Source organism: Silene latifolia, chromosome Y, assembly GCF_048544455.1.
Source record: "Silene latifolia isolate original U9 population chromosome Y, ASM4854445v1, whole genome shotgun sequence".
Classification (NCBI taxonomy): Eukaryota; Viridiplantae; Streptophyta; class Magnoliopsida; order Caryophyllales; family Caryophyllaceae; genus Silene; species Silene latifolia.
In genome coordinates this window covers 338,508,816-338,533,735 of record NC_133538.1, presented here as the reverse complement: position 1 = coordinate 338,533,735, position 24,920 = coordinate 338,508,816, and the positions used below count along the sequence as shown (strand labels likewise).

The 24,920-nt window shown below is 39.2% G+C and overlaps 1 protein-coding gene across 1 annotated transcript; it reads right to left on the bottom strand.

Annotated features, from left to right (window-relative positions):
- Nucleotides 1-7,009: 7,009 nt before the first annotated feature.
- Nucleotides 7,010-8,785, bottom strand: LOC141631472 (uncharacterized). The gene is made up of 2 exons (XM_074444138.1): nucleotides 8,610-8,785; nucleotides 7,010-8,507 (listed from the first exon to the last, which is right to left on the bottom strand). Exons 1-2 carry the CDS (start codon nucleotides 8,783-8,785, stop codon nucleotides 7,010-7,012), a joined length of 1,674 nt encoding a protein of 557 aa, XP_074300239.1.
- Between the last annotated feature and the right edge of the window lie 16,135 nt (nucleotides 8,786-24,920).

Sequence of the window (24,920 nt, the reverse complement as noted above, 5' to 3'; positions counted from 1 at the left end):
CAAAGTCATTTCTAGGTTGAGATGGACCTCCGGGGTTACAAGTTTGAGTGGTAAAACCTTGTTGGCTCAAGAACTCTTCTATTGCCGCAAGCCTTTGAGATTGTTCGGCCTCGACTTGCTTAAGTCGGGCATTCTCTTTTGCGACTCTACCAACAAAACCCGGAGTATGAGGAGTAGAAAAGAGGTTACCAGTCGAGCGGCGGTGGTGCTCCCAAATTTGTGGTGCTGCATTTCCCGCGCCAAGTACTCTACCTTTCTTATCAAATCCTCCATGTTCTTCAATATAAATCTCATTATCATCGATGTTCTCGACCCCTTGACTCTGAAGCTGGGTTTTCTTTGAGATGATTTTACCCTATATCAATAAAAAACGAAAGATTAGATACCATCTACTAGATAATCATGATTGAAAAAATGAGTTAAAAATTAAATAATTTTAGTAACTTACGAAGAGTTGACCAGTTTTTTTGGATAACCATCCTTTTGTGCCATGCTTCCTTGTCTTCTCCAACACTTCCAAAGCGGACGGAATATCTCCTTTCCCATCTTTATCAATTTGCAGCTTTGATACTTGTTAAATATAATTAGTAACTTTAAATAAAGTTAAAGAAAAAAAAGGTACTAAGTTAAAAAAAAAAGTGAAGAAATTACCATTGAGTCCATATATTGCAAAGTGCTTTTTCGACCCATTACGTGAGTAGCCAACGCCTTCCCTTTTCTCGTCACTTCCCGACCTACGGTTGGCGAATTCTCGCTCCGATCTTGGCGTGAAACTAGGATCTTCAAGTGGTCTATTCTTCAATTGACGGTGCAACTCAACACTAATCCAATCCGGCTTTTCATGCTCTTCCTTATGATAAGCTCGATAAATCATTTGCCGTAAACGGGTCTTCATGGCATCTTCCCAAGCCTTCTTAATCCTTGCCTTGTCACGGGGATCGTAACTAACACGCCACTGTTCAATAAACAATAAAGTTAGAAAATAAACTTTATTGTAAATAAATATAAAATAAATGAATAAAATACCTAGTATTAAATTAAATGACAATTGCTAATACCTCAAACCAATTCCACCAATCCTTCTTTAGAGTAGATGACGCCGATTTCCAATTAGGAGCATGTTCTTTGTAGTTGCATCCAATAGTATCCGATATCAAGTTCACAACTTTTTCATCACTGAACCTGAAAAAAAAGAATGAGAAGATAATAAATATTTATATATATATATATATATATATATATATATATATATATATATATATATATATATATAAATCGTTATAAAAATAATTAATTACGAAAAAATAACATACTTACCAAACGCCTTCTTGCTCAAGAGAATCGAGAGGAATTTTGTCAATCTTTGGTATTTCTTCATTCTCGTTTCCCCTGTCCTTGGTTTCTGCATTACTATTACTACCATGTCTTCGTCTCCTCGACGCCATAGAAACCAACTAAATTCTTCAACATTGTTAGAAATCAAATAATAGCAACCAAATAACAAATTAGCAAAGTAAGAAATTGGGAAAGAAAGAAATCAAATAATCAAATAATAGCAACAAAAAAAGAAATTGGCAAAGTAAGAAATCAAAGCTTCAAATAATAGCAACAAAATAAGAAATTGGCAAAGTAAGAGATCAAATAATCAAATAATAGCTACCAAATAAGAAATTGGCAAAGTAAGATTGAATGAAAACAAACTAGATTTCATTAAATTAAGCCATACGGCATCTACAACTAATAGTACCAACAAAGTAATAAGATTGAAAGAAAGGGTACAAAACATCTACAACCAATATAAATCCTAGACATCATCATCATCATCATCATCATCATCACTTAAATTAGTGTTTTCGTTGCTTTCAAAAAGCGATTCTAAAAAATCCTCATCATCATCTTCTTCTAAATACTTCTTCAAAGCCTCCTCTCCTAACTCTTCCTCATCTTCCTCCTCTTGCATATCATCATTTTGTACTTGCATTTCATCTCCTTGTGTTTCTTCTTGTTCCTCCTCCACATTTTCATTCTCATCCTCTATTTCAATTATTGTCAATGTTGTATCACCATTATTAACATCTTCTTGAAAGATAGATTCATCAGTAGGAGCATCCACTTGTGATCTTGCCTTTATTTTAAATACTGCTGACCACTGATCTTTATCTCTTTTGATGTTTGGATAAGGAGCATAGCAAACTTGTTCCACTTGATATGCTAATACAAATGGGTCATATTTTTCTCGAGACTTATTATTTTTTCAATTTGTACTGATGAAGTGCACAAGTCTCTGAAAAATTGACTAATCTCAGTTATGGCATTCCACTCATTTTTAGGGAGAAGGTGCCTTAAAGCAACCGGCAGTAAACGCTCCATAAACACATGACAGTCATGGCTTTTCAAGCCATGTAGCTTCAACTCATTCATATCGACACATCTTCTCAAATCTGAAGCATAACCGTCTGGAAACTTTAAATTACATATCCAATCACACAACACTTTCTTCTGCTCTTTTTTCAAAACGACTGAATCCACCTTTCGCGACCTTGAACAAAGTTGTAAGATGTCTTTTTGTGCAGTTGGGTTCAAGGTTGTCTTGTCTTTTCTATCCATCACCGTGTGAATTAGTTGTTCGAAATTTTTTTTCTCAATATGCATGACATCAAGGTTATGTCGAATTAGTAGTGTGCTCCAATATGGAAGCTCCCAAAAAATACTTTGTTTCCACCACCCAATTCGTTTCGCTTTAACCGTCTTCAATTCATGGTCAGATGCATCCACGATTTTTGGTAAATCTTTCACACATTCCCACACTTGTTCGCCCGATAACCTCATTCCAGCAACATCGTTCTCTATTCTTCCTTTTCGAAAGTGGACTTTATCCTTAAGAAAAGTATGATCGGTGTCTAAATATTGTCTATGACAATCAAACCAACTCCATTTTCTGCTATGCTGAAGCCAAGTCGATTTAGTCTCTTTTTTCGTACAACATGGACATGCATTCTCACCAGCAGTTGACCAACCAGATAACATGCCATAAGCAGGAAAGTCGTTGATCGTCCATAGGAGTGCGGCTCTTAAGTCGAAGTTTTGTTTGCTAGACACGTCATATGTAAACAATCCCGTGTCCCACAATTGCTTCAACTCGTGAATTAGAGGCTGTAAATAGACGTCAAGGTTTTGTTTGGGACTCTTTAGTCCAGGAATAATTAATGTTAAGAACATAAATTGTCTTTTCATGCATAGCCAGGGTGGTAAATTGTAAGGTGTAAGCATCACCGGCTAGCATGAATATGTGTTCCCGAATGGCCCAAAAGCCGAGAAACCATCGGTGCAAAGTCCAAGTCTAACATTCCGAGGCTCAGATGCAAAAGAAGGATGAAGATGATCAAAATGTTTCCACGCCTCACTGTCACTTGGATGAGACATTGTCCCACTAACTCGGGGGTTTTCATAATGCCAACGCATTTGTTCCGCGAGGTTTTTTGTGGCATAAATTTGTTGCAAACGTGGCCCTATTGGGAAATAATTTAAGAAATTTTCGGGGACCCTTTTGCCATTTGCATTCTTTGCACTTTTGTACCTAGCTCTACCACATTTTCTACACTTGTCGAGAAGAGAGTCGTCCATCCAAAAAAGCATACATCCATTAAAACATGCATCTATCTTTTCATGAGGAAGTTGAAGAGCTTTGAGAACATTTTTGGTTTCATAGAAGTTACGCATCAAAATATGATCTTGAGGAAGAAGGTCTCCCATGAGTGACGTGAAACCATCTACACATTTATGGGCTAAGTTGTGTTCACATTTCAGAGCGGCAAGCCTTGCAGCCGACTGTAGCAATGAGAGTCGACATCCCTCGTAGACAGGTTGCTCGGCACGTTTTTAACATTTGAAAAAAGGCTAATACATTGGGATTTGGAGATTCATCAACCACCTCGGCATTAAGAGCTTCTTCCCTAATTTGATCAATGCTATCGTGCAACGCATCCTCTACCATATCCCTATAAGGATTGTCATAGGGCATTGTCATTTCCTCTTCCTCAACGGGGAATTTCTCTCCGTGACACACCCAATCATAATTGTTGTCACAAAAACCCTTTAGACCAAGGTGTTTTCGTACTTCTTGTTCAACTAAAAACTTTTTATTTTTGCACTTACTACATGGACACCTAATTTCTTTATTTCTAATGAATTCGTCTTGTTGCTTAACATAATCAATGAATTTATTAACCCCTATTACGAATTCCTTCCTTAATTTTTTATTGGAATCCAACCTTTCATACATCCAGTTTCGTTCTAATCTCTTCATTGCAAATCTACATATATATTAGTAAATAAAAATTATTAATAAAAATGGTAAGAGCTTTCATAAACTTATCTTTGAATTTTTCATACAACAACAACAACATCAACAACAACAACAACCACCACAACCACAACCACAACCTGCAAAAAAATACTTTCAGTATTGGGGTCCTTATCTCTCCAACCTAAACCCATCTTTGAATCTTTCATACCATTAGTAACTACCCAATTTTTTTTCTTGATTGTAATGAGACAAAAATTCGGCAGCACTTCCTTACAGTTCTCCAAATACATTATTTAGAATGAATTCTCACTCAACATATGTATTCGGAGAACATTAAAGGAAATGTCAACCAAATTTTGTCTCATAACAATCAAGAAAAAAATTGAGTATTTACCACCTAAATGGCATAAAAGATTCAAAAGACGATCCCAAAACGGGACTATTCAAGAATTACACCTAATGTGTAATCCCTGAACGGGTACTAGGTCAAAAATATATTAACAATCACAACACAAGCATAAGATGAATTAATATTTGTAAAAAAAATAAACATGACACAAAAAATACAACTTATCAAAACAAACTTAATGATTACTAATAAACCTTATAAAACTAAGCAAAAGTAGAGTAAGCATCCTAAAATTGGTTTAAATATCATAAATTGGCTTTTAACTAAACTAAATTAACTACTCTTACATTTTTATGAAATTTTTTCTCTATTTTTATGAGCAATAGATGAAATCAAAATTGCTTCAATGACGAGTAGCCTCATTTTATTTAATTATTTACATCAAAATTTCACTACCATCAACTATAATCGATTTAAAAGAGCTTTGAAATACTTAGCTCACTTCATGCAAACCAAAAATATAATTCCCTAAAACATAATTAAGCATTATAAAATTGATTTAAACATCCTAAATTGGCTTTTAACTAAATTTCACTAAACTTAACAATCCTAAACATCTTAAATTGGCTTTCAACTAAACTAAACAATTCTAAACATCCTAAATTGGCTTTCAACTAAATTAAACAATCCTAATAATACTAAGCATCCTAAACTAATCACAATTAATCAAAACAATATCCATAAACCCTAATTAATCAAAAGTAAAATTAATTAAACAAAACTTATATTAATTAAGAGAAGGAGACAAAGGAAGGGAGCGGCGGCGGCAGGAAAGGAGCGGCGGCGGCGGCGGAACAGCGGCAGCGGCGGCAGAAAAAAAAAAGAGAAAGGGGAAAGGAGAAGAAAGGGGAAAGAAGAAGAAAGGGGAAAAGGGAAAAGGGAAAAGAGAAAGGAGAAATATGAGTGATTTGGGAAGTAGGGTGGTGGTAGGAGTGGTGGTGGTGGGAGTGGTGGTGGTGGGATTGAGGGAGACGGAATTTTGGGATTTTGTGATTGACGGAGACGAAATAATTGAAGAGTGATAATGAAGGAGAAGGCTTACGCTGCAGCCCGTATAAAGAATTTCTGCGACGGAGTTTCCGTCGCAAAATTAAAATAATAATAAATTCTGCGACGGAATTTCCGTCGCAGGAATAAAATAATATTATTTTTCCAGCCTGTTTAGAGGTGTACAGCTGGACACATTAAAAAGTCTGCGACGGAAATTCCGTCGCAGAAAAATTATTATTTTAATGCAGCGACGGAATTTCCGTCGCAGAATTTAATATTATTTTAATATAGCGACGGAAATTCCGTCGCAGACCTTCCCGCCATGTCAGAAAATTTGGCGGTATGGGAAAAAAGGCTGCAACGGAAAGTCCGTCGCAGAGTATGAGGCCCGTCGCAGTGTCCGTCTCTTATCAATATGTCTGTGTGTAAGAGGGTCATGGCCGGCTAGCATAAGGCCAAGGAGAGCATCTTTTGCTTTTCCTTTTTCTCTTATCAATATGTCTGTGTGTAAGAAATAAGTAGAGTAGGTTTGATTAATCTATTCTTATCACATAAAATAATATAACCACAACCCACTACTACTCCCTCCATTTCGGTCCATTCACATAAAATGGACTACCATTTTATTGTTGTCAATTTGTCATTTGTCACACAATATGTCACATGTAGTATGTTACATGTTATTAATTAATTTAATGCATATTTATCAAATAAATATCATTTTATAAATTAATTAAATTACATACAACAAATTGACTAGTGATTCTTGATCACGTAAATAAAATGGGTCATATAATTATAATTCACAACATATTGTAATTATAATTAACCATTCATTCTTATCTCAATTGTTTCACAAACAATAATCAATTTTAGTAATAAAGTATTTTAATTAATCAAATAAATCTTATTTAATCCAATTACAATAAGATATAAACATTCTCTCTCACAACCGAATTGTTCAATTTTTAAGGAATTGATTAACTTGTATTGTCATACAATTAATCAATTTGTCTATTAAGGGAATTGTTCTTTAGGTGTGACCTTAAGGGATCAACTAATCACCACTGTCAAACGACAGTAATGTCAAACCCTAGTTAGCCAATCATTACCGATTAATGATGATCAGTTGACTATATAAATGAATCATCCCTTGTGTATTCTTAATTTGAGATTTAAACATGTGATCGTACTATTGTTGAGGACACATACTCCAACAGACTTGTCATCATATGGTTGAAGAATTGTTTCCCATTGTCACTTGTAATCTTTGAGGTACACCATATCTCGTAGATGATCCGGGTTCAAATGAAGTCCACAACATTTTCTTTCTTGACTTCCCGGAGTGTGATGGCTTCTGCCCATTTTGAGAAGTAGTAAGTGTTGGCGAGAATATACTCGTGTCTATTTGAAGCCTTTGGAGTAAAAGGTCCTAGAACATCAAGTCCCCAAGCTTCAAAAGGCCATGAAGAAACAGTAGGGTGCAACGATTCTGGCGGTTGGTGTATGAAGTTTGCACAGAACTGACAAGGATCACACTTTTTTGCGAAGTCCATACAATCTTGCACCCTGATCGGCAAAAAATACCCCATTCTTTTTACACGATCATGAAGTTTAGGCCCAGATTTGTGAGCGCCACAAATACCAGAATGAGCTTCATGCATTTCTTCAGCACCTTCGTCCTTGCTTAGACACCTCAACCATTGGCCTGAGAAAGAACGTCTGTAGAGTTTCCCTTTATAGTGAATGAACTTTGGGGCACGTCGACATATCTCTAACTTGTGTCGAGGATCATCAGGTAATTTTTGGTGGTCCAAGAAATAAATGATAGGTTGGCGCCAGTCATCCTTATCAGCTGTATAGACACAGATCATGTTAGTTGCATCTACGTTTTCTTCCCCTCCAAGCAAAGATACTGCCCAACGGTTAAAGACTGGGACTTTCATAGACTCTTCTGGCCCCAGTGCTAAAGTAGCTGCAAGATTAGCAAGCGCGTCAGCCAACTTATTGGCACTCCTTGGCACATGACCAACATGGATGTCGTCAAGTTGATTCAGCAGTTGTAATGGCTGTTGATGATAGGGAATCAAGTCTTCCTTTTTCACTTCATATTCACCAAGGACTTGGTTGACCCTCAGCTTCGAGCCACCGTAGATGTCCATATCTCTAACGCCTATTTCGATCGCCATTTGGAGGCCGAGTATGTGAGCTTGGTATTCTTCCTTATTATTTGAGCACAACTGAGTGAGCGTAAAGGAGTATGGCATGAGATGATTTTGTGGAGTTACGAATACAACTCCGGCTCCAGCTCCGTCTTTTATCGCACCACCGTCAAAGTACATCTGCCATGGAGGTAGAACGTCCATGTAGAAGATTTCTTCTCCTGGGAGGTCATCTGAAATTTCCCACTCTGCTGGTAGTGGATAATCAGCAAAGAAGTCGGCGATAGCTTGACCTTTCACAACCCATTTCGCAAGTCTTCCTGACAAGACTGGTCTTGAGAGTATGTACTTGATTGGATTAGCTTTTGAGACCACATGTATGGTATGCGCATGCATGTAGTGCGTCAACTTCTGTATTGCGAACACCAAAGCAAGACTTTTTTTCTCTATGGGCGAGTAATTTAATTCAGCTCCCACCAAGGTACGACTCAAGTAGTAGAGTGCTCTCTCCTTGCGATCTTCAATTTCTTGAGCACACATTGCCCCCAGTGAGCTCTCTTGTGCAGCGATGTAGAGGATAAGCGGCTTCCCTGGAATTGGTGCCCCTAGCACTGGTGCACTAGTCAAGTACTTCTTGATGCTATCAAAAGCATTTTTGCATTTTTCATCCCATTGGAATGGAGCATCCTTTTTCATGAGATGGCTGAATGGTTGGCAACGTCCTGCTAGGTTAGATATGAACCTTCGAATGTATGCCAAACGACCTTGCAATCCGCACAGCTCTTTCAATGTCTTTGGTTCCGGCATTTCGTTGGTGGCTTTGATTTTTGTTTGGTCAATTTCAATGCCTCTGTGCATGACCACAAACTCTAAGAACTTCCCAGATGTGACACCAAATGCACACTTGAGTGGATTCATCTTGAGTTGACATTTTCTAAGTCTCTCAAAGACGGCTCAAAGGTCTTTGATATGGTCTTCTCTATTCTTTGATTTGACAACCACGTCATCAACATAACACTCTATTGTTTTATGCAACATGTCATCAAAGATCTTTCGCATTGCGTGTTAGTACGTAGCACCAACATTCTTCAATCCAAACGGCATGACCGTATAGCAGAAGATCCCTTTTGGGGTTCGAAAACCCGTTGCTTCCTGATCTTCAGGTGCCATATGTATCTGATTATAACCAGCCGTACAATCCATAATTGAGAGTGCTTCGTGACCACTGGTTGCGTCAATCATCAACTCTGTGACTGGCAAAGGGAAGTCATCCTTCGGGCATGCATCATTACGATCTCTAAAGTCGACGCATATGCACAATTGTCCATTCTTCTTTATGGCTGGGACAATGTTCGCTATCCAGGTAGGATATTTGACTTCACGAATGAAACCTGCTTCTATGAGTTTGTTGACTTCGTTTTCAATTTCAGGTACAAGCTCCGGCCTGAAACGGCGTTGAGGCTGCTTTTTTAGATTGATGCCCTTCTTGATTTCCAGACGATGAACTGCAACTTTTGGGTTGAGTCCAGGCATCTCTTTATAGATCCAAGTGAAGACATATTTGTACTCGGCCAATAACTTGTAGTACTCCTCTTCTTCTTCTTCTTCTTTAGTCAGTAGAGCACTAACATAAATAGGGTGAGGATCTTCAGTCGTTCCCAAGTTGAGTTCCTTGAGTTCATCCACAGTCGATTGCCCCCCGTCTTCAAATACTTCAGAGGCCTCGTCGGCCTCAACTTCTTCATTTTCGTCAGGAATCTCTTCTACTGTGATGTGATGTGATGACGTCGTAACTTCTAAGTCTCTTGGTGTTGAGTTTATGGATTCAAGTACCTAAGAGGGGGAGGGGATGAATTAGGTATTATTTAAAAATTTGTAACTACAACTTTATTGATTAAAGTGAGTTCCAAGAACAAAAGAGATAAAGTAATACTTCGAGTAATATTGCTAGATTACACGAGTACTAAAATAAATGTTTGCTGAAGTATGAAAGTAACAACTGTTCTGAGTGTAGCTATTTGTCTCAGTTTATGGAATACGGACTGCAGACCAAATGTGACAGTATGATGAACTGTTACTTCTAAGGTTAAGCAAAGCAAAACAAACAAAATAAAAGAGCAGCGGAAATAAAAGAAAGATCAAACACGGGATTTTGAATTGGTTCAGCAAATACTCAAGTGCCTACGTCTAATCTACCTTTTTATTGATTTCTTTTAATGATCTACTCCGACTATTAAAAGACCCGTACAATAAAAGACACCAACCTACTCCGGTTGTAAAGCGTGTCCAAGAACTACTCCCTTCTTATGACAAGCCAACTCACAACCTACTCCGGTTGCCAAGGGTTAAAGACTTCTCCGTCCTAAACTCTACTAACACACTTAGAATGTTATAGGATCAAGTTTCCACTAACATATTCTTAGCAAAGAATAGAGATGGACAACTTTTACAAGATCAACAATTCTTAAGCAAGAGAGTTTAGTATATTAAAGTAACAGTAGCCATGACTGTAACAACTTGAAGACTTTTAAAGGTTTTTGCAAAGACACATGGTTTTAAGCTTTTAAAAACAATTTGCAAAGTTGGAAGATATTTCAGAAAAGTCTTGGGATTTTATGAAGGAGATGGCTCGCCTTTTATAGAGGGAAAGGGTGAGGAGGTTGCTAGGGTTTTGAAGGGTCAAAGACCACACATGTGAAGAGCTTTAGCAACCACTCAAACCTTTCACCAAAGAAGGTTATTTTGCAAAGGCAAGAATAGAGAAAGAGTGTTTGAAAGATATCCTTAAAAGCTCATGCAAATTCAGAAAACAAAAAGAGAAAAGACAAGTCACATGATGACAAGTTAACACTAAAATGGCAAAAAGCATTTCTTGTTTTCTTAAAGGACCAAAGGGTCAAATTTGCATAAAGAGGAAATATTTTGAAATTAATAATAATTCAAACCACTCTTTATTGAAGGCCAACTCCTATTAAAAATCTGAAGTTTTATCTTTGAAAAATGAGAGACACGTGAAGGATTTCGAAAGATAAAAGGGCTTCAAGTTTTACGAATTGTGACAACAATCCAAGCAGTTGTTTACTAATGAAAGCAACAGTCTTCTTGACTGTTTCTATTACTCTAAGATACTCTACTTTCTCGCTTGTACATTAGATGGCACTAAGACTCAATACAATGGGATGATTAACAACTTCAACACTTCTTAATCCATGCTTGATTAAATCATTAATCCTGAAAAGGTAAACTAAGATAACACAAATCAAATGGGCATGTTATCATCAATATAAGGAACCCAACAAATTCCCCCTTTGATGATGACAAGCCCCAAACGAATGTATAAGCAATGTAAACACCTTAATTCAAGATATTAAACAAGCAAGATCAAATGATAGAAGGGACACTATTACCTTACCTAAGGCAAGAGCTAAAATCAAACTAGCCAAGACAATTTTACATTGCCCCAAAAACAAGATTCAAAACTAAGAAGGTTAGACAATACATTAGTTAATCAATATGCAAAGAGATTAAGAGCATGAGTTTACCTTTTCCCCTCTTGACATCATCAAACGGATAGGGATGTCAAAGGCATTAGAGTGCAAATAACCACAAGAAACACAAAAGACACATATAAGCGTGACAAGGTAACAAAGTCAACATAAACATACGGATTAAACATAAGTTCACCATAGTTCACCACGGCTAAATAAAGTTTAAAATACACCACCAAGCATTAAAATAACAAGTAAAGAAAATAGTCTTAGAAGGGCACAACAAGGTGGGACAAAATGAAAAAGGGCACGGGCAAGGCAAGGGGGCGGAGAAGGAAGGGATGGGCTAAGGGGAGGAAGCTTGTTCACCATCTGAGCCACTACCCAAAGGATCATCATCCACATGAGCATCATCACCAATTTCCTTTGTTGACACGAGAGTGGAGATGATATCCACCTCACCACGAATGAGGTCCACGGTGGAAGCAAGAGCCGAGATGGCTAGATCCTTTTGATGAGCATCTTGCTTAATCCAAGCACTCAACTCAGCCACGGCTTGAAGAACTTCCCGCATACTACCCGAATTCACTTGACTAGACGACCAAACCTCAGGATCCTTCTTAATTGTCACAGAAATCAATTCATCATTTTCCACCTTGATGAGCATTTTCCCCATTTGACCATTACTCATAACATCGCACATGTCTAAAGAACCCAAGCTAGTACTCACTAAAACCCCTTGTGCCTTGAGCACAACCGACAACCACATTCCATAGGGCAAGTGAAGCATGCTAGAAGAGGGTCTACGAAGTTTGGTCGAAATAAGATGAAAACGCTTAAACATTAGCCCAACTAAGTTCACCTTTTTGTGAGTTGCAATATGATAGATTAAATATTGTTGGGCTATGGTGAGTTTTCCCCGATCACCCGAGGGATAAATTGATCGACACAACATGTTAAAAATGATTCGAAGAGGAGGGGGTATTTGGGTATTACTCACTGGACCACGAGTAACAGCTTTGGGACACACGACTTGAGCGACACTAAGGGGTGAGGTGTAAGGTAAAGCAACCCAGGTTTCGGAGGTGAGTTTGTCATAACCTCCGGTTGGGATATCAAGGGCGGTAGCAAAATCAGATTGAGTCAGTTTCAGAGGCTTACCATTCACCTTAGCCGTGAGAAATTCACCTGATTTGTCAACTCGAACGGTTGCAAAGAATTGAATCACCTCACTCACAAAGACCGGTTCACGCATTTCCAGTAATTTTTCCCAACCTTGAGCCAATATCATGTCACAGACAGTGTGAAAGGCGGGAGGCTCGAACCAAGTTTGGTTGTAAACCCGAGGAGAATGGATGGCTTTGGGATTCATCAACCTCTCACAATTTTTGTAGATGGAGGTAGGGAGATCTATGCTTTCAAGGTGATCCCAAACAAGAGCCAAATCCCATTTAGAGGTTAGGGAAACCGAATCTGAGGGAGAGAGGTACACCAATTTCTTCTTGGATTGTTTAGATTTTTTCGGAGGTGGTTCACTGGGTGTGGGTGTTTCATCAGGGGGGTTAGCAGTAGGGTTTTCGATGTTGCTTTGCTTGACACTTTCAGAAATAGGGGGTAATTGGGAAGAGGAAGCTTTGTCTTTTTTTTTGTTGTTTTTCTTCGCCGGAATCGGATCTGATTCGGCAGACTTGGTTGGATTTTCATTCAAATCGAACTCAGTTTCTTCAATATCCTCAACATTCACCGTAACCGGTTCAGAGGAAGAGCTTGGAACAGCAGTGCTCTTCATCCAACCTCCTCGAGTGCGACGTCCTACCATGGTGGAGATGGGGATGTCGTCGGATGATGGTGGAACAGTGGAAAGAGGATTTGGAAGAGGGTTTGGTGGATCTGGGTTCGGTGATGGAATGGGAGTCGTGTTTGAGGTTTGTGGAGGAAAGGCATGGGAGATTTTGGGTGAAGGCATGATTGGAGTTGTTGTCGTTGGTGGGTCAGATGTGACGGGTAGTGAGGCAATTTTTGTGGGTTTGACGGGTATAGTGGTATTGTAGGATGTTTTTACCATGGTGGGTTAAGGGCAGGTTAGATGGTAGGATTTGGGGAGATGAAGGGATAGACGGGTTGTAGGATTTTGGTGGGTTAATGAGTTTGGACGGGTATAGGGGTAGAAGGTGGGTTGAAGGGAGTAAATGGCCCAATAAATGAGGGAGGTAAGGTAGTTGGCCCAACTAAACACATTTAATCACTCGAGATAAAACGCAAGGTAACGTATTATAAACGTAAATTTAGATATGAGGTTGAGTGATTACCAACTCACGAATACGATGTCAATTTTTGGTCTAAAAATGATGTCAATGCACTTAGAATACTTAATAACATATATCCAATTTTAATTTAATCAATTAAGCAAATTTGTAAAACTCACACTAAAAATCACAAGCAATTAATTAACCCAATTTCTAGTCTAAATTTCTCAAAATGTTCTCTTGCAAGTGGCTTAGTGAAAATATCGGCAATTTGATTTTCGGTTTTGCAAAAGATAAGTTTAACATGTCCTTTTTCCACATGATCACGAATAAAGTGGTGACGAATATCAATATGTTTGGTTTTAGAGTGTTGAATAGGATTTTTGAAAATATTTATTGCACTCGTATTATCACACATTATGGGAACGGAGTCAAAAATAATACCAAAATCCAAGAGTTGTTGTCTTACCCAAATTAATTGAGAACAACAATGTGCCGCACTAACGTACTCACTTTCGGCCGTAGAAAGAGCTACCGTGTTTTGTTTCTTTGAGCCCCAAGAAGTCAAGCAAGGACCCAAGAACGTTGCAATTCCGGAGGTACTCTTTCTATCCACCGTGCATCCCGCATAGTCCGCATCCGAAAATCCTATGAGATCAAAAGGACAATGTAAGGGGTACCATAAGTAAAGATTTTGTGTTCCAATCAAATACCGAAGAATTCGTTTAACGGCTTTAAAATGTGATTCTTTCGGATTTGCTTGGAACCTAGCACATAAACAAACACTAAAGAGAATGTCGGGACGACTTGCGGTCAAGTAGAGAAGTGAGCCTATCATACCTCTATACACCTTATCACTAACATTCTTACCGAGTTCATCTTTGTCCAATTTGGACCCGGCTACCATAGGTGTATCATGAGGCTTACCATTAGTCATCCCAAATTTCTTAAGCATTTCCTAAATATACTTTTGTTGATGGATCATGATTCCATCCTTTGATTGCTTAATTTGGAGCCCAAGGAAAAATCCTAGCTCACCCATCATGCTCATTTCAAACTCCGATTTCATTAGTTCCGAAAAATATAAGTAAAGGAGTTCATTTGTTGCACCAAATATAATGTCATCAACATATACTTGTACAACCAATAGTTCGTCTGACTGTGACTTTAAGAACAATGTTTTGTCAACGGAGCCTCTTTTAAAACCATTTTCAATAAGAAACTTAGACAATCTATCATACCAACACCTTGGTGCTTGTTTTAAACCATAAAGAGCTTTGTCTAATTTGAAAACATGGTTAGGCAAGTCATTGTTCTCAAAACCCGGTGGTTGCTCTACAATGACATCTTCTTCCAAATATCCATTTAAGAAAGCGGTTTTAACATCCATTTGGAAGAGTTTAATGCCTTTGTGAGCCGCAAAAGCTATAAGCAATCGTATGGCCTCAAGTCTAGCTACCGGTGCATAGGTTTCATCGTAATCAATACCCTCTTGTTGGTTATAACCTTGCACCACTAGTCTAGCCTTGTTCCTTACAATTTCTCCCGAGTCATCAAGCTTATTGCGAAAGACCCACTTAGTACCAATGACGGTACGATTAGGCGGTCTAGGGACTAAGTGCAATACCTCGTTTCTTTCGAATTGATTGAGTTCTTCTTGCATAGAAAGCAACCAGTCTGCATCAGTCAGAGCGACTGTTACATTTGAAGGTTCAATTTGAGAGAGGAAGGCATTGTGGGCACAATACTCATTGAGATGAGCGAGATTGTTGATGGATGATCTTGTTCGAATTCCCGAGTTGAGATCACTTGTAAGATTGGTGAGTGATGAGAGCTTTGATGTTTCCACTTCTTTGGAACAATAGTTTCTTGTTCCCCCTCAACAACATCAGTCACAATGACTGTTTCTTTTGGCCTGGAAGGATCTTCATCCTCACTGTTTTGGGTTGTTTCAGTTCTGGAGGAAGAGGCAACAGTCGTTGGGTCTGTTGCTTCCAGAGAGGAAACAGTAGCAGAGGTGCTGCGTGTTCCCCCTGAGTTGCTTATCTCCTTTGAAGGTGACAGTCCCTGTGTCTGTTACAATTCAGTGCTGGGAGCTTCTTCGTCCGCGAACACGAAGTCCTTTCGAGCAAGACCAATCTCAAACTCATCGTCATCACTATCATCATCATCATTCACGTTTTGTACCTGTCCAAGCACACTAGATTCATCAAAAATGACATGGATGCTTTCTTCAATTAACAAGATTCGTTTATTGTAAACTTTATAGGCCTTACTATGATCGGAGTACCCAATAAATACTCCTTCATCACTACGTGGATCGAACTTACCCAAGTTGTTTTTACCATTGTTATGAACAAAACATTTGCTTCCAAAACATTTAAAATATGAAATGTTGGTTTTTCTTCCACGTAGCGATTCATAGGGAGTTTTATTCAATATACTCCTTATCATGACACGATTATGAATGTAGCAAGTGGTATTTACCGCTTCGGCCCAAAAGTTATTAGGCAACTTACTAGATAATAACATTGTTCTAGCCATTCCTTCAAGGGTTCTATTCATCCTTTCAACCACACCATTTTGTTGTGGGGTTCTAGGAGCCGAGAAGTTATGGTCTACACCATTGTCATCACAATAAGCACCAAATGATGAGTTTTCGAATTCGGTTCCGTGATCGGTTCTCATTGAAACAAGTTTTAAATCAAGTTTATTTTGAATCTTTCTTAACCAAATTAGAAACTCATCAAATGTCTCATCCTTAGAGCTTAGGAAGAGTGCCCAAACGAACCTAGAGTAATCATCAACAATGACCCACACATAACGACTACCACCTCTACTTCTAGTTCTCATTGGTCCACACAAGTCGATATGTAAAAGTTGCAAAGGTTGAGATGTACTCATAATTCTTTTGGATTTAAAGGAACTTCTAAGATGTTTACCTCTAGCACATTCATCACATACTTTATCAAAATCAAACTTTATATTAGGAATGCCTTCAACTAAGTCAAGTCTTTTAAGGGTATTAAGAGTTTTTGTACTAACATGACCAAACCTTTTATGCCATAACCAAGGATCATTGTTCATTACACTCATGCAAGACATGGTGTGACCGGATAGAGAGTTCAAATTAGTTAAGTGAATATCTTTGACACCTTTTCCTTCGAGTATTAGTTCATTAGTAGTGGCATCAAATATTCGACGCATATTAGCACTAAATTCTACAAAATTACCCTTATCACAAAGTTGAGAGATGCTAAGGAGATTATGTTTCAAACCTTTGACAAGCCGCACATTGTCGACACAAAGTAATGATGACTTACCAACTTTTCCAATGCCAATTACTTCACCTTTCTTGTTGTTACCAAACCTTACCGTGCCACCATCATATGCTTTAAGTGAGAGGAATTAGCTTCTATCACCCGTCATGTGACGAGAGCATCCACTATCCAAGTACCAATTGCGGCCTCCTCTCACCAAGCCCTACACAAGATTAGACTTTGAGTTTAGGAACCCAAACAAACTTGGGTCCCCTTTTGTGATCAACATATCTTATGGTATCTTTCCTAATCCATTTTTGCTTAATTATTTTGATGTTCTTGTTAATGTCATGAAATCTTTTCTCACAAGTGTTGAGGACATGACCATTCTTACCAAAATAATTGCAAATGATGTATTCGGGAAGACCCACGTATTTTCTCCTTCTAAAATCAGTTTTAGGCTTCTGGAAGCAACAGTCAGTCTGACTGTTCCATTTGAAGCCAAACCAGCAACTTTGTCACATTTCTCGGTTTGATTCGTGAGGAAGTTTAACACGGTTTGACTTCCTTCCCATTTTTCAGTGATGTTTTTAGCATTAACAAGTTCATTGGTCAAGTCTTTAACCCTAGAGAGGAGATGCAAATTCTTTTCTTTTTCTCTCTTGAGTTCATCATTGTTAACACTTTCTATGGACAATCTTTTCTCAAAAATGAAGTCATGGGTGTGGTTGTTGAGTTTAGACACGAGATATATGATTCTTTCTTTGGACTCTTCATATTTAGATGTCATCTCGTCAAGTCTTTTGTTTAGATCAACGATTTCATCGGATCTATGATGAGGAGAAGACCTAGAAGTGCTACATTCGGGCATACCTTTTTGAAAGAAAGTAAGCCTATCATGGAGGACTTCTATTTCATTCTTGAGACAAACAACCTCACCCTTAAGACACGTGTTTTCATTTTCCAAATATTCAATCTTTTCTTTAGACTTGTCTAAATCCTTGTCAGAAGCAACAGTCTTAGACACTGTTTCTCTTAAGTCTACAACTTCAACTACAAAGTCATAGATCTCATTCTCAAGAGCATCTTTGTCCTTCAAAAGATCATCACGTTCATTGGTTAGTGAGGAAACTTGCATCACCAAGGTAGTGTTGACATTTTCAAGGTCAGAGAGATCCGTGGGGGTCAACCTAAGACGCTCAAGTTCTCTAGTCAAATGTTTGTTTAACTTGTTGACTCTTTTAACTTCATCATAGGCCTCAGAGGTGACAGTGACGCTGTCTGTTGCTTTCAGTTCATTTTTAAGATTAAAGTTCTCTTGAGCAATTTCCTCAATCTCATTTTGCATTACCTCAAGCTTATCATTTTGAAACCGACACTTATCAAAAACTTGGTCAAGAAGCTTACATACTTTCTCTTTGGAGTAAGTTCTAGCCTTGGCCTTTAGATGGTTTACCTCGTTGTCAGAATCGGAGTCAGAATCGTCGGGATTAGCCATGAGGCATCTTAAGTGTTCAAATTTTGAGGTTTTTGAGACTTTTTCTTTAGAATGATTTGTAAGACACATTTTAGCCTCTAGTTCCTCCTCGATGAGTTCCTCATCTTCCTCGGAGTCGGACATTCCCCAAATAGCACTCATGACTCTATGTTTGTAGACCTTTTTAACCTTTTCTCTTCTTTCCTTTGATTTGATATCATCCCACTTGGGACATTCTTTAATTTGGTGAGTTTTATCACCACATGTATGGTATGCGCATGCATGTAGTGCGTCAACTTCTGTATTGCGAACACCAAAGCAAGACATATTTTCTCTATGGGCGAGTAATTTAATTCAGCTCCCACCAAGGTACGACTCAAGTAGTAGAGTGCTCTCTCCTTGCGATCTTCAATTTCTTGAGCACACATTGCCCCCAGTGAGCGCTCTTGTGCAGCGATGTAGAGGATAAGCGGCTTCCCTGGAATTGGTGCCCCTAGCACTGGTGCACTAGTCAAGTACTTCTTGATGCTATCAAAAGCATTTTTGCATTTTTCATCCCATTGGAATGGAGCATCCTTTTTCATGAGATGGCTGAATGGTTGGCAACGTCCTGCTAGGTTAGATATGAACCTTCGAATGTATGCCAAACGACCTTGCAATCCGCACAGCTCTTTCAATGTCTTTGGTTCCGGCATTTCGTTGGTGGCTTTGATTTTTGTTTGGTCAATTTCAATGCCTCTGTGCATGACCACAAACTCTAAGAACTTCCCAGATGTGACACCAAATGCACACTTGAGTGGATTCATCTTGAGTTGACATTTTCTAAGTCTCTCAAAGACGGCTCAAAGGTCTTTGATATGGTCTTCTCTATTCTTTGATTTGACAACCACGTCATCAACATAACACTCTATTGTTTTATGCAACATGTCATCAAAGATCTTTCGCATTGCGTGTTAGTACGTAGCACCAGCATTCTTCAATCCAAACGGCATGACCGTATAGCAGAAGATCCCTTTTGGGGTTCAAAAACCCGTTGCTTCCTGATCTTCAGGTGCCATATGTATCTGATTATAACCAGCCGTACAATCCATAATTGAGAGTGCTTCGTGACCACTGGTTGCGTCAATCATCAACTCTGTGACTGGCAAAGGGAAGTCATCCTTCGGGCATGCATCATTACGATCTCTAAAGTCGACGCATATGCGCAATTGTCCATTCTTCTTTCTGGCTGGGACAATGTTCGCTATCCAGGTAGGATATTTGACTTCACGAATGAAACCTGCTTCTATGAGTTTGTTGACTTCGTTTTCAATTTCAGGTACAAGCTCCGGCCTAAAACGGCGTTGAGGCTGCTTTTTTAGATTGATTCCCTTCTTGATTTCCAGACGATGAACTGCAACTTTTGGGTTGAGTCCAGGCATCTCTTTATAGCTCCAAGTGAAGACATATTTGTACTCGGCCAATAACTTGTAGTACTCCTCTTCTTCTTCTTCTTTAGTCAGTAGAGCACTAACATAAATAGGGCGAGGATCTTCAGTCGTTCCCAAGTTGAGCTCCTTGAGTTCATCCACAGTCGATTGCCCCCCGTCTTCAAATGCTTCAGGGGCCTCGTCGGCCTCAACTTCTTCATTCTCGTCAGGAATCTCTTCTACTGTGATGTGATGTGATGACGTCGTAACTTCTAAGTCTCTTGGTGTTGAGTTTATGGATTCAAGTACCTAAGAGGGGGAGGGGATGAATTAGGTACTATTTAAAAATTTGTAACTACAACTTTATTGATTAAAGTGAGTTCCAAGAACAAAAGAGATAAAGTAATACTTCGAGTAATATTGCTAGATTACACGAGTACTAAAATAAATGTTTGCTGAAGTATGAAAGTAACAACTGTTCTGAGTGTAGCTATTTGTCTCAGTTTATGGAATATGGATTGCAGACCAAATGTGACAGTATGATGAACTGTTACTTCTAAGGTTAAGCAAAGCAAAACAAACAAAATAAAAGAGCAGCGGAAATAAAAGAAAGATCAAACACGGGATTTTGAATTGGTTCGGCAAATACTTAAGTGCCTACGTCCAATCTACCTTTTTATTGATTTCTTTTAGTGATCTACTCCGACTATTAAAAGACCCGTACAATAAAAGACACCAACCTACTCCGGTTGTAAAGCGAGTCCAAGAACTACTCCCTTCTTATGACAAGCCAACTCACAACCTACTCCGATTGCCAAGAGTTAAAGACTACTCCGTCCTAAACTCTACTAACACACTTAGAATGTTATAGGATCAAGTTTCCACTAACATATTCTTAGCAAAGAATAGAGATGGACAACTTTTACAAGATCAACAATTCTTAAGCAAGAGAGTTTAGTATATTAAAGTAACAGTAGCCATGACTGTAACAACTTGAAGACTTTTAAAGGTTTTTGCAAAGACACATGGTTTTAAGCTTTTAAAAACAATTTGCAAAGTTGGAAGATATTTCAGAAAAGTCTTGGGATTTTATGAAGGAGATGGCTCGCCTTTTATAGAGGGAAAGGGTGAAGAGGTTGCTAGGGTTTTGAAGGGTCAAAGACCACACATGTGAAGAGCTTTAGAAACCACTCAAACCTTTCACCAAAGAAGGTTCTTTTGCAAAGGCAAGAATAGAGAAAGAGTGTTTGAAAGATATCCTTAAAAGCTCATGCAAATTCAGAAAACAAAGAGAGAAAAGACAAGTCACATGATGACAAGTTAACGCTAAAATGGCAAAAAGCATTTCTTGTTTTCTTAAAGGACCAAAGGGTCAAATTTGCATAAAGAGGAAATATTTTGAAATTAATAATAATTCAAACCAATCTTTATTGAAGGCCAACTCCTATTAAAAATCTGAAGTTTTATCTTTGAAAAATGAGAGACACGTGAAGGATTTTCGAAAGATAAAAGGGCTTCAAGTTTTACGAATTGTGGCAACAATCCAAGCAGCTGTTTACTAATGAAAGCAACAATCGTCTTGACTGTTTCTATTACTCTAAGATACTCTACTTTCTCGCTTGTACATTAGATGACACTAAGACTCAATACAATGGGATGATTAACAACTTCAACACTTCTTAATCCATGCTTGATTAAATCATTAATCCTGAAAAGGTAAACTAAGATAACACAAATCAAATGGGCATGTTATCATCAATATAACGAACCCAACACTTGGCCTCTTTGCGCCAGAAGGACGTGAAGATGAAGGAACATGCTCTTCAATATTTTTTGACTGGCTTGTGAGAACTAGTACACGCCTCCTTGCTTTGAGTGGCTCATGCTGGATGATATCCACTATTTGCATACGCTTCATGCGAGATGGTATTGCGCTTCTCAAGTCATCGCTTACTCTTACTTCTTCATTTTGTGTTGCAGGAGCTGAGAGAGGACGACCCTCACCACTATTCTTCTTGGGAGCCCCTAGTCGATTGAAGACCGTTTTTGATGGACCGCCCAAGCGATCATGGATTGTGTATTTCTTGCTTGTGTGCAACGAGGACGTTGATGTTTTGACTTCACTTCCACCTTCATTGCTAAGCCTAGTGAAGACAGAAGTGCGTTTGATTAGAGCACTTGGTCTTCCCAGCCTTGTAAATACAGAAGGACGAGATTAATGCATCTCTTCTTCTTCTTGTTCTTCTTATTCTTCTTCTTCTTCTTCTTCTTCTTCTTCTTCTTCTTCTTCTTCTTCTTCTTCTTCTTCTTCTTCTTCTTCTTCTTCTTCTTCTTCTTCTTCTTCTTCTTCATTTTCTTCGACCTCTTCCACTGTGATGTGTTGAGAAGATGTAGTAGCCCTGTTTCTACGAGCACCAATCTTCACAGGTGCTAGAGATTCATATCCGAGCCCGACCCTGGTCACCATGAAGCTCCCATATTGCTTGCACACTTCATGTTGCGCTTTGTTAAGACCGTACGACTCAACTTTTATAACTTTGAAGGAAGGGCATCGAGAGCAGCGACTATTTAGTTCTTTTTTTCAGAATGAGACTGTTGTGGTGATACTGTATCATCTGGGTCTCCTTCCTTTATTTTCTCTTTATCATCACCACCTTGAGTAGTTAAGATGGTGTACACAGTAACCTTGTCGATGAAATCTCGCGGGAAGAATTCTTCTAAGGTGACGGGACTTAGTGGTTCTTGCTCCAGCAAATCAATAGGCAAGACATGTGGTTTGACCACAATTTTGGACTTCTTCTTCCCTTTGGACTGGCGAGGCTTTGCTCTTCTTGATTGTTTTATTCGACGGTGAACAGGTTGCGCTATCTACCTTGTTTGTTTCTTTGACTTCTTGCGCATCACCAAAGTCCGGCCTTCATCATCATCTTCATCTTTCTTATCTCCATTCTTCTCTTGAGGAGTCATATTTCCTTCTAGTGTTGTTGGAGACAGCGAAGGCCATGACCTTTGGATCCGTAATGCCACAGGCTCAAGACTTCCGAACTGAAACATATACACACACCGTCCTTGCTATATAGTTGGCTCGACAGGTTGCTCCAGTACTACAATAGTCACATTTGTGTTTACTGTGTCATCCAAGTCAAGAATAATCTTCCCTTCCTTGGTGAGCTGCATGATCTTCTCCTTGAGTGTTATACACTTTTCAATAGGATGACTCACCAGCCTGTGATAATGACAGTAATTGGGATCGTTTGTCTTGTTTACTTGCTCAGGGCGCTTGGACTCTGGCAATTGTATAACCTTCTTTTCTAAGAGGTCATCAAGCGTTCCGAACAAGTCAGAATCTGGGAATGGATACTTCTTTGCTTGCAACTCCTTCAAGGTAGGCTTTTCTCGTTGATAGTTGTAAGCAAACATTTCCTTCTTCTTTTTATACTTAGGCTTGGATGAGATTTTCACAGGCGCGTTGCTGGTTTCAATGACCATTGTCTCCTTCTTGGAGCTTTTGTCAATTTTCTTGAACTCCTTCTTTTCACTTGGCGCCTTAGAGGCAGTTGGTCGAGCACTACCGTGATCTTTGATTGTGATCACCATGTCATGGGCGCGGGTAGCCAGATTTTTGAAGCTCTTCGGCATGATCCCGTTCAGGATGTTAAGAATGTCCCATTTTATCCCGTTGACGCACATTTCTACTGCTGACGCTTCACTTAAGTGATCCGTGCATTCCAGACTTAGCGCACGCCACCTGTTGATATAATCGACGACAGGCTCATCTTGCCATTGAGTTGTCTTTGTCAACTCGCTCATGCTGACGACGCGTCTGGTGCTGTAGAATCTGTTGAGGAATTCATCTTCCATGCAACCCCAGCTATCAATTGACTTAGAGTCCAGATCTGTGTACCAGTCGAACGTGATCCCTTTGAGCGAACGCACAAACTGCTTCACCAAACTATCACCTTCTGTCCCAGCATTGTTGCATGTCTCGACGAAATGGGCGATGTGTTGCTCTGGGTTCCCCTTTCCGTCGAACTGTTGAAACTTTGGAGGCTGATAGCTAGATGGCATGCGCAGACTGTCAATCCTCTTAGTGTAAGGCTAGATGTAACGTCCACTGCTTGTCGATCTATCATCTAACTGACACTTGATTGTCTTGGCTATTAACTCCTGCAGCTTCTCTTCAGTGAAGACACTGATCTCATTGTTTGGCTTTCCAATGTCATCCTCGCCAACTTCTTTATCACTGCCAACATCCTTGTCGGTGTCACTATGCTTGCTGTTGGCCTTCCTGTCACGGAGTGCCACCACCTCTGTTTGGAACTAATCAATTTTCTTGTTATTTTCTTCATTCTCCTTCATCATCTTTTCAAGGAGTTCATTCATTTTCTGCACTCGATCCTCAAGGGTATCGCCACTTATCACCATGACTGAAGCGACGTTAGGAGTTGATGTTTCTTTCTTCTTTGGCGACGCCTTAGATTTGGAAGGGGGATCCTTTTTTTGTCAACCTTAACACTTCTAACCTCCTCGCGTGAAGGAGTAGAGGCGGCCAGGAGTGTTGTAGCGGCAGTAGCTATGGAGGCAACAGAGATCTTGTGTGGCCTAGTAGGGACGTGTGCAGAGTGTAGACTGGCAGCAGCAGCATTGACAGCAGCCTTCTTCGCCATTCCTCTTGTGGTGATGCCAACTGACTGCGCAGCAGAGGAGGTAGCAGCAATGGGAGTACCCTGCAGGATATCTGCGTAGGTCTCCTTGGATGCGCTGGAGGAGATGCTTTGCTTGGTAGACATTTTCTTGTTGTTGTGGTAGACTTGATTAAAACGGCAGTAGAGATGAGAGGTAGAGACTTTCATGTCGGGTTCACCAAAATTTGTAACAGCAAATTTTGTATTGCGATAACTGAAATACAAAACAAGGAAACAAATAAATTTTATTAATAAATATCAAAAAGTACGTGTACACCCTCTAATGTATCCTTTGATTCTAATATGCCGGAAGGGGTACATGTACGGGGTACACGTGAGGGGTGCGCGTGTAGACAACTTTTATTGCTCTACGCGCGATGTAGATTTGATTCCTTGAGAGGGTCGCGATGACTTGAATCTCTCTTGAAGGTTTGAATTTATCATTGAATCTTCAACGCAGGCGGCACGATTTGTCGTGCTTGTTGACT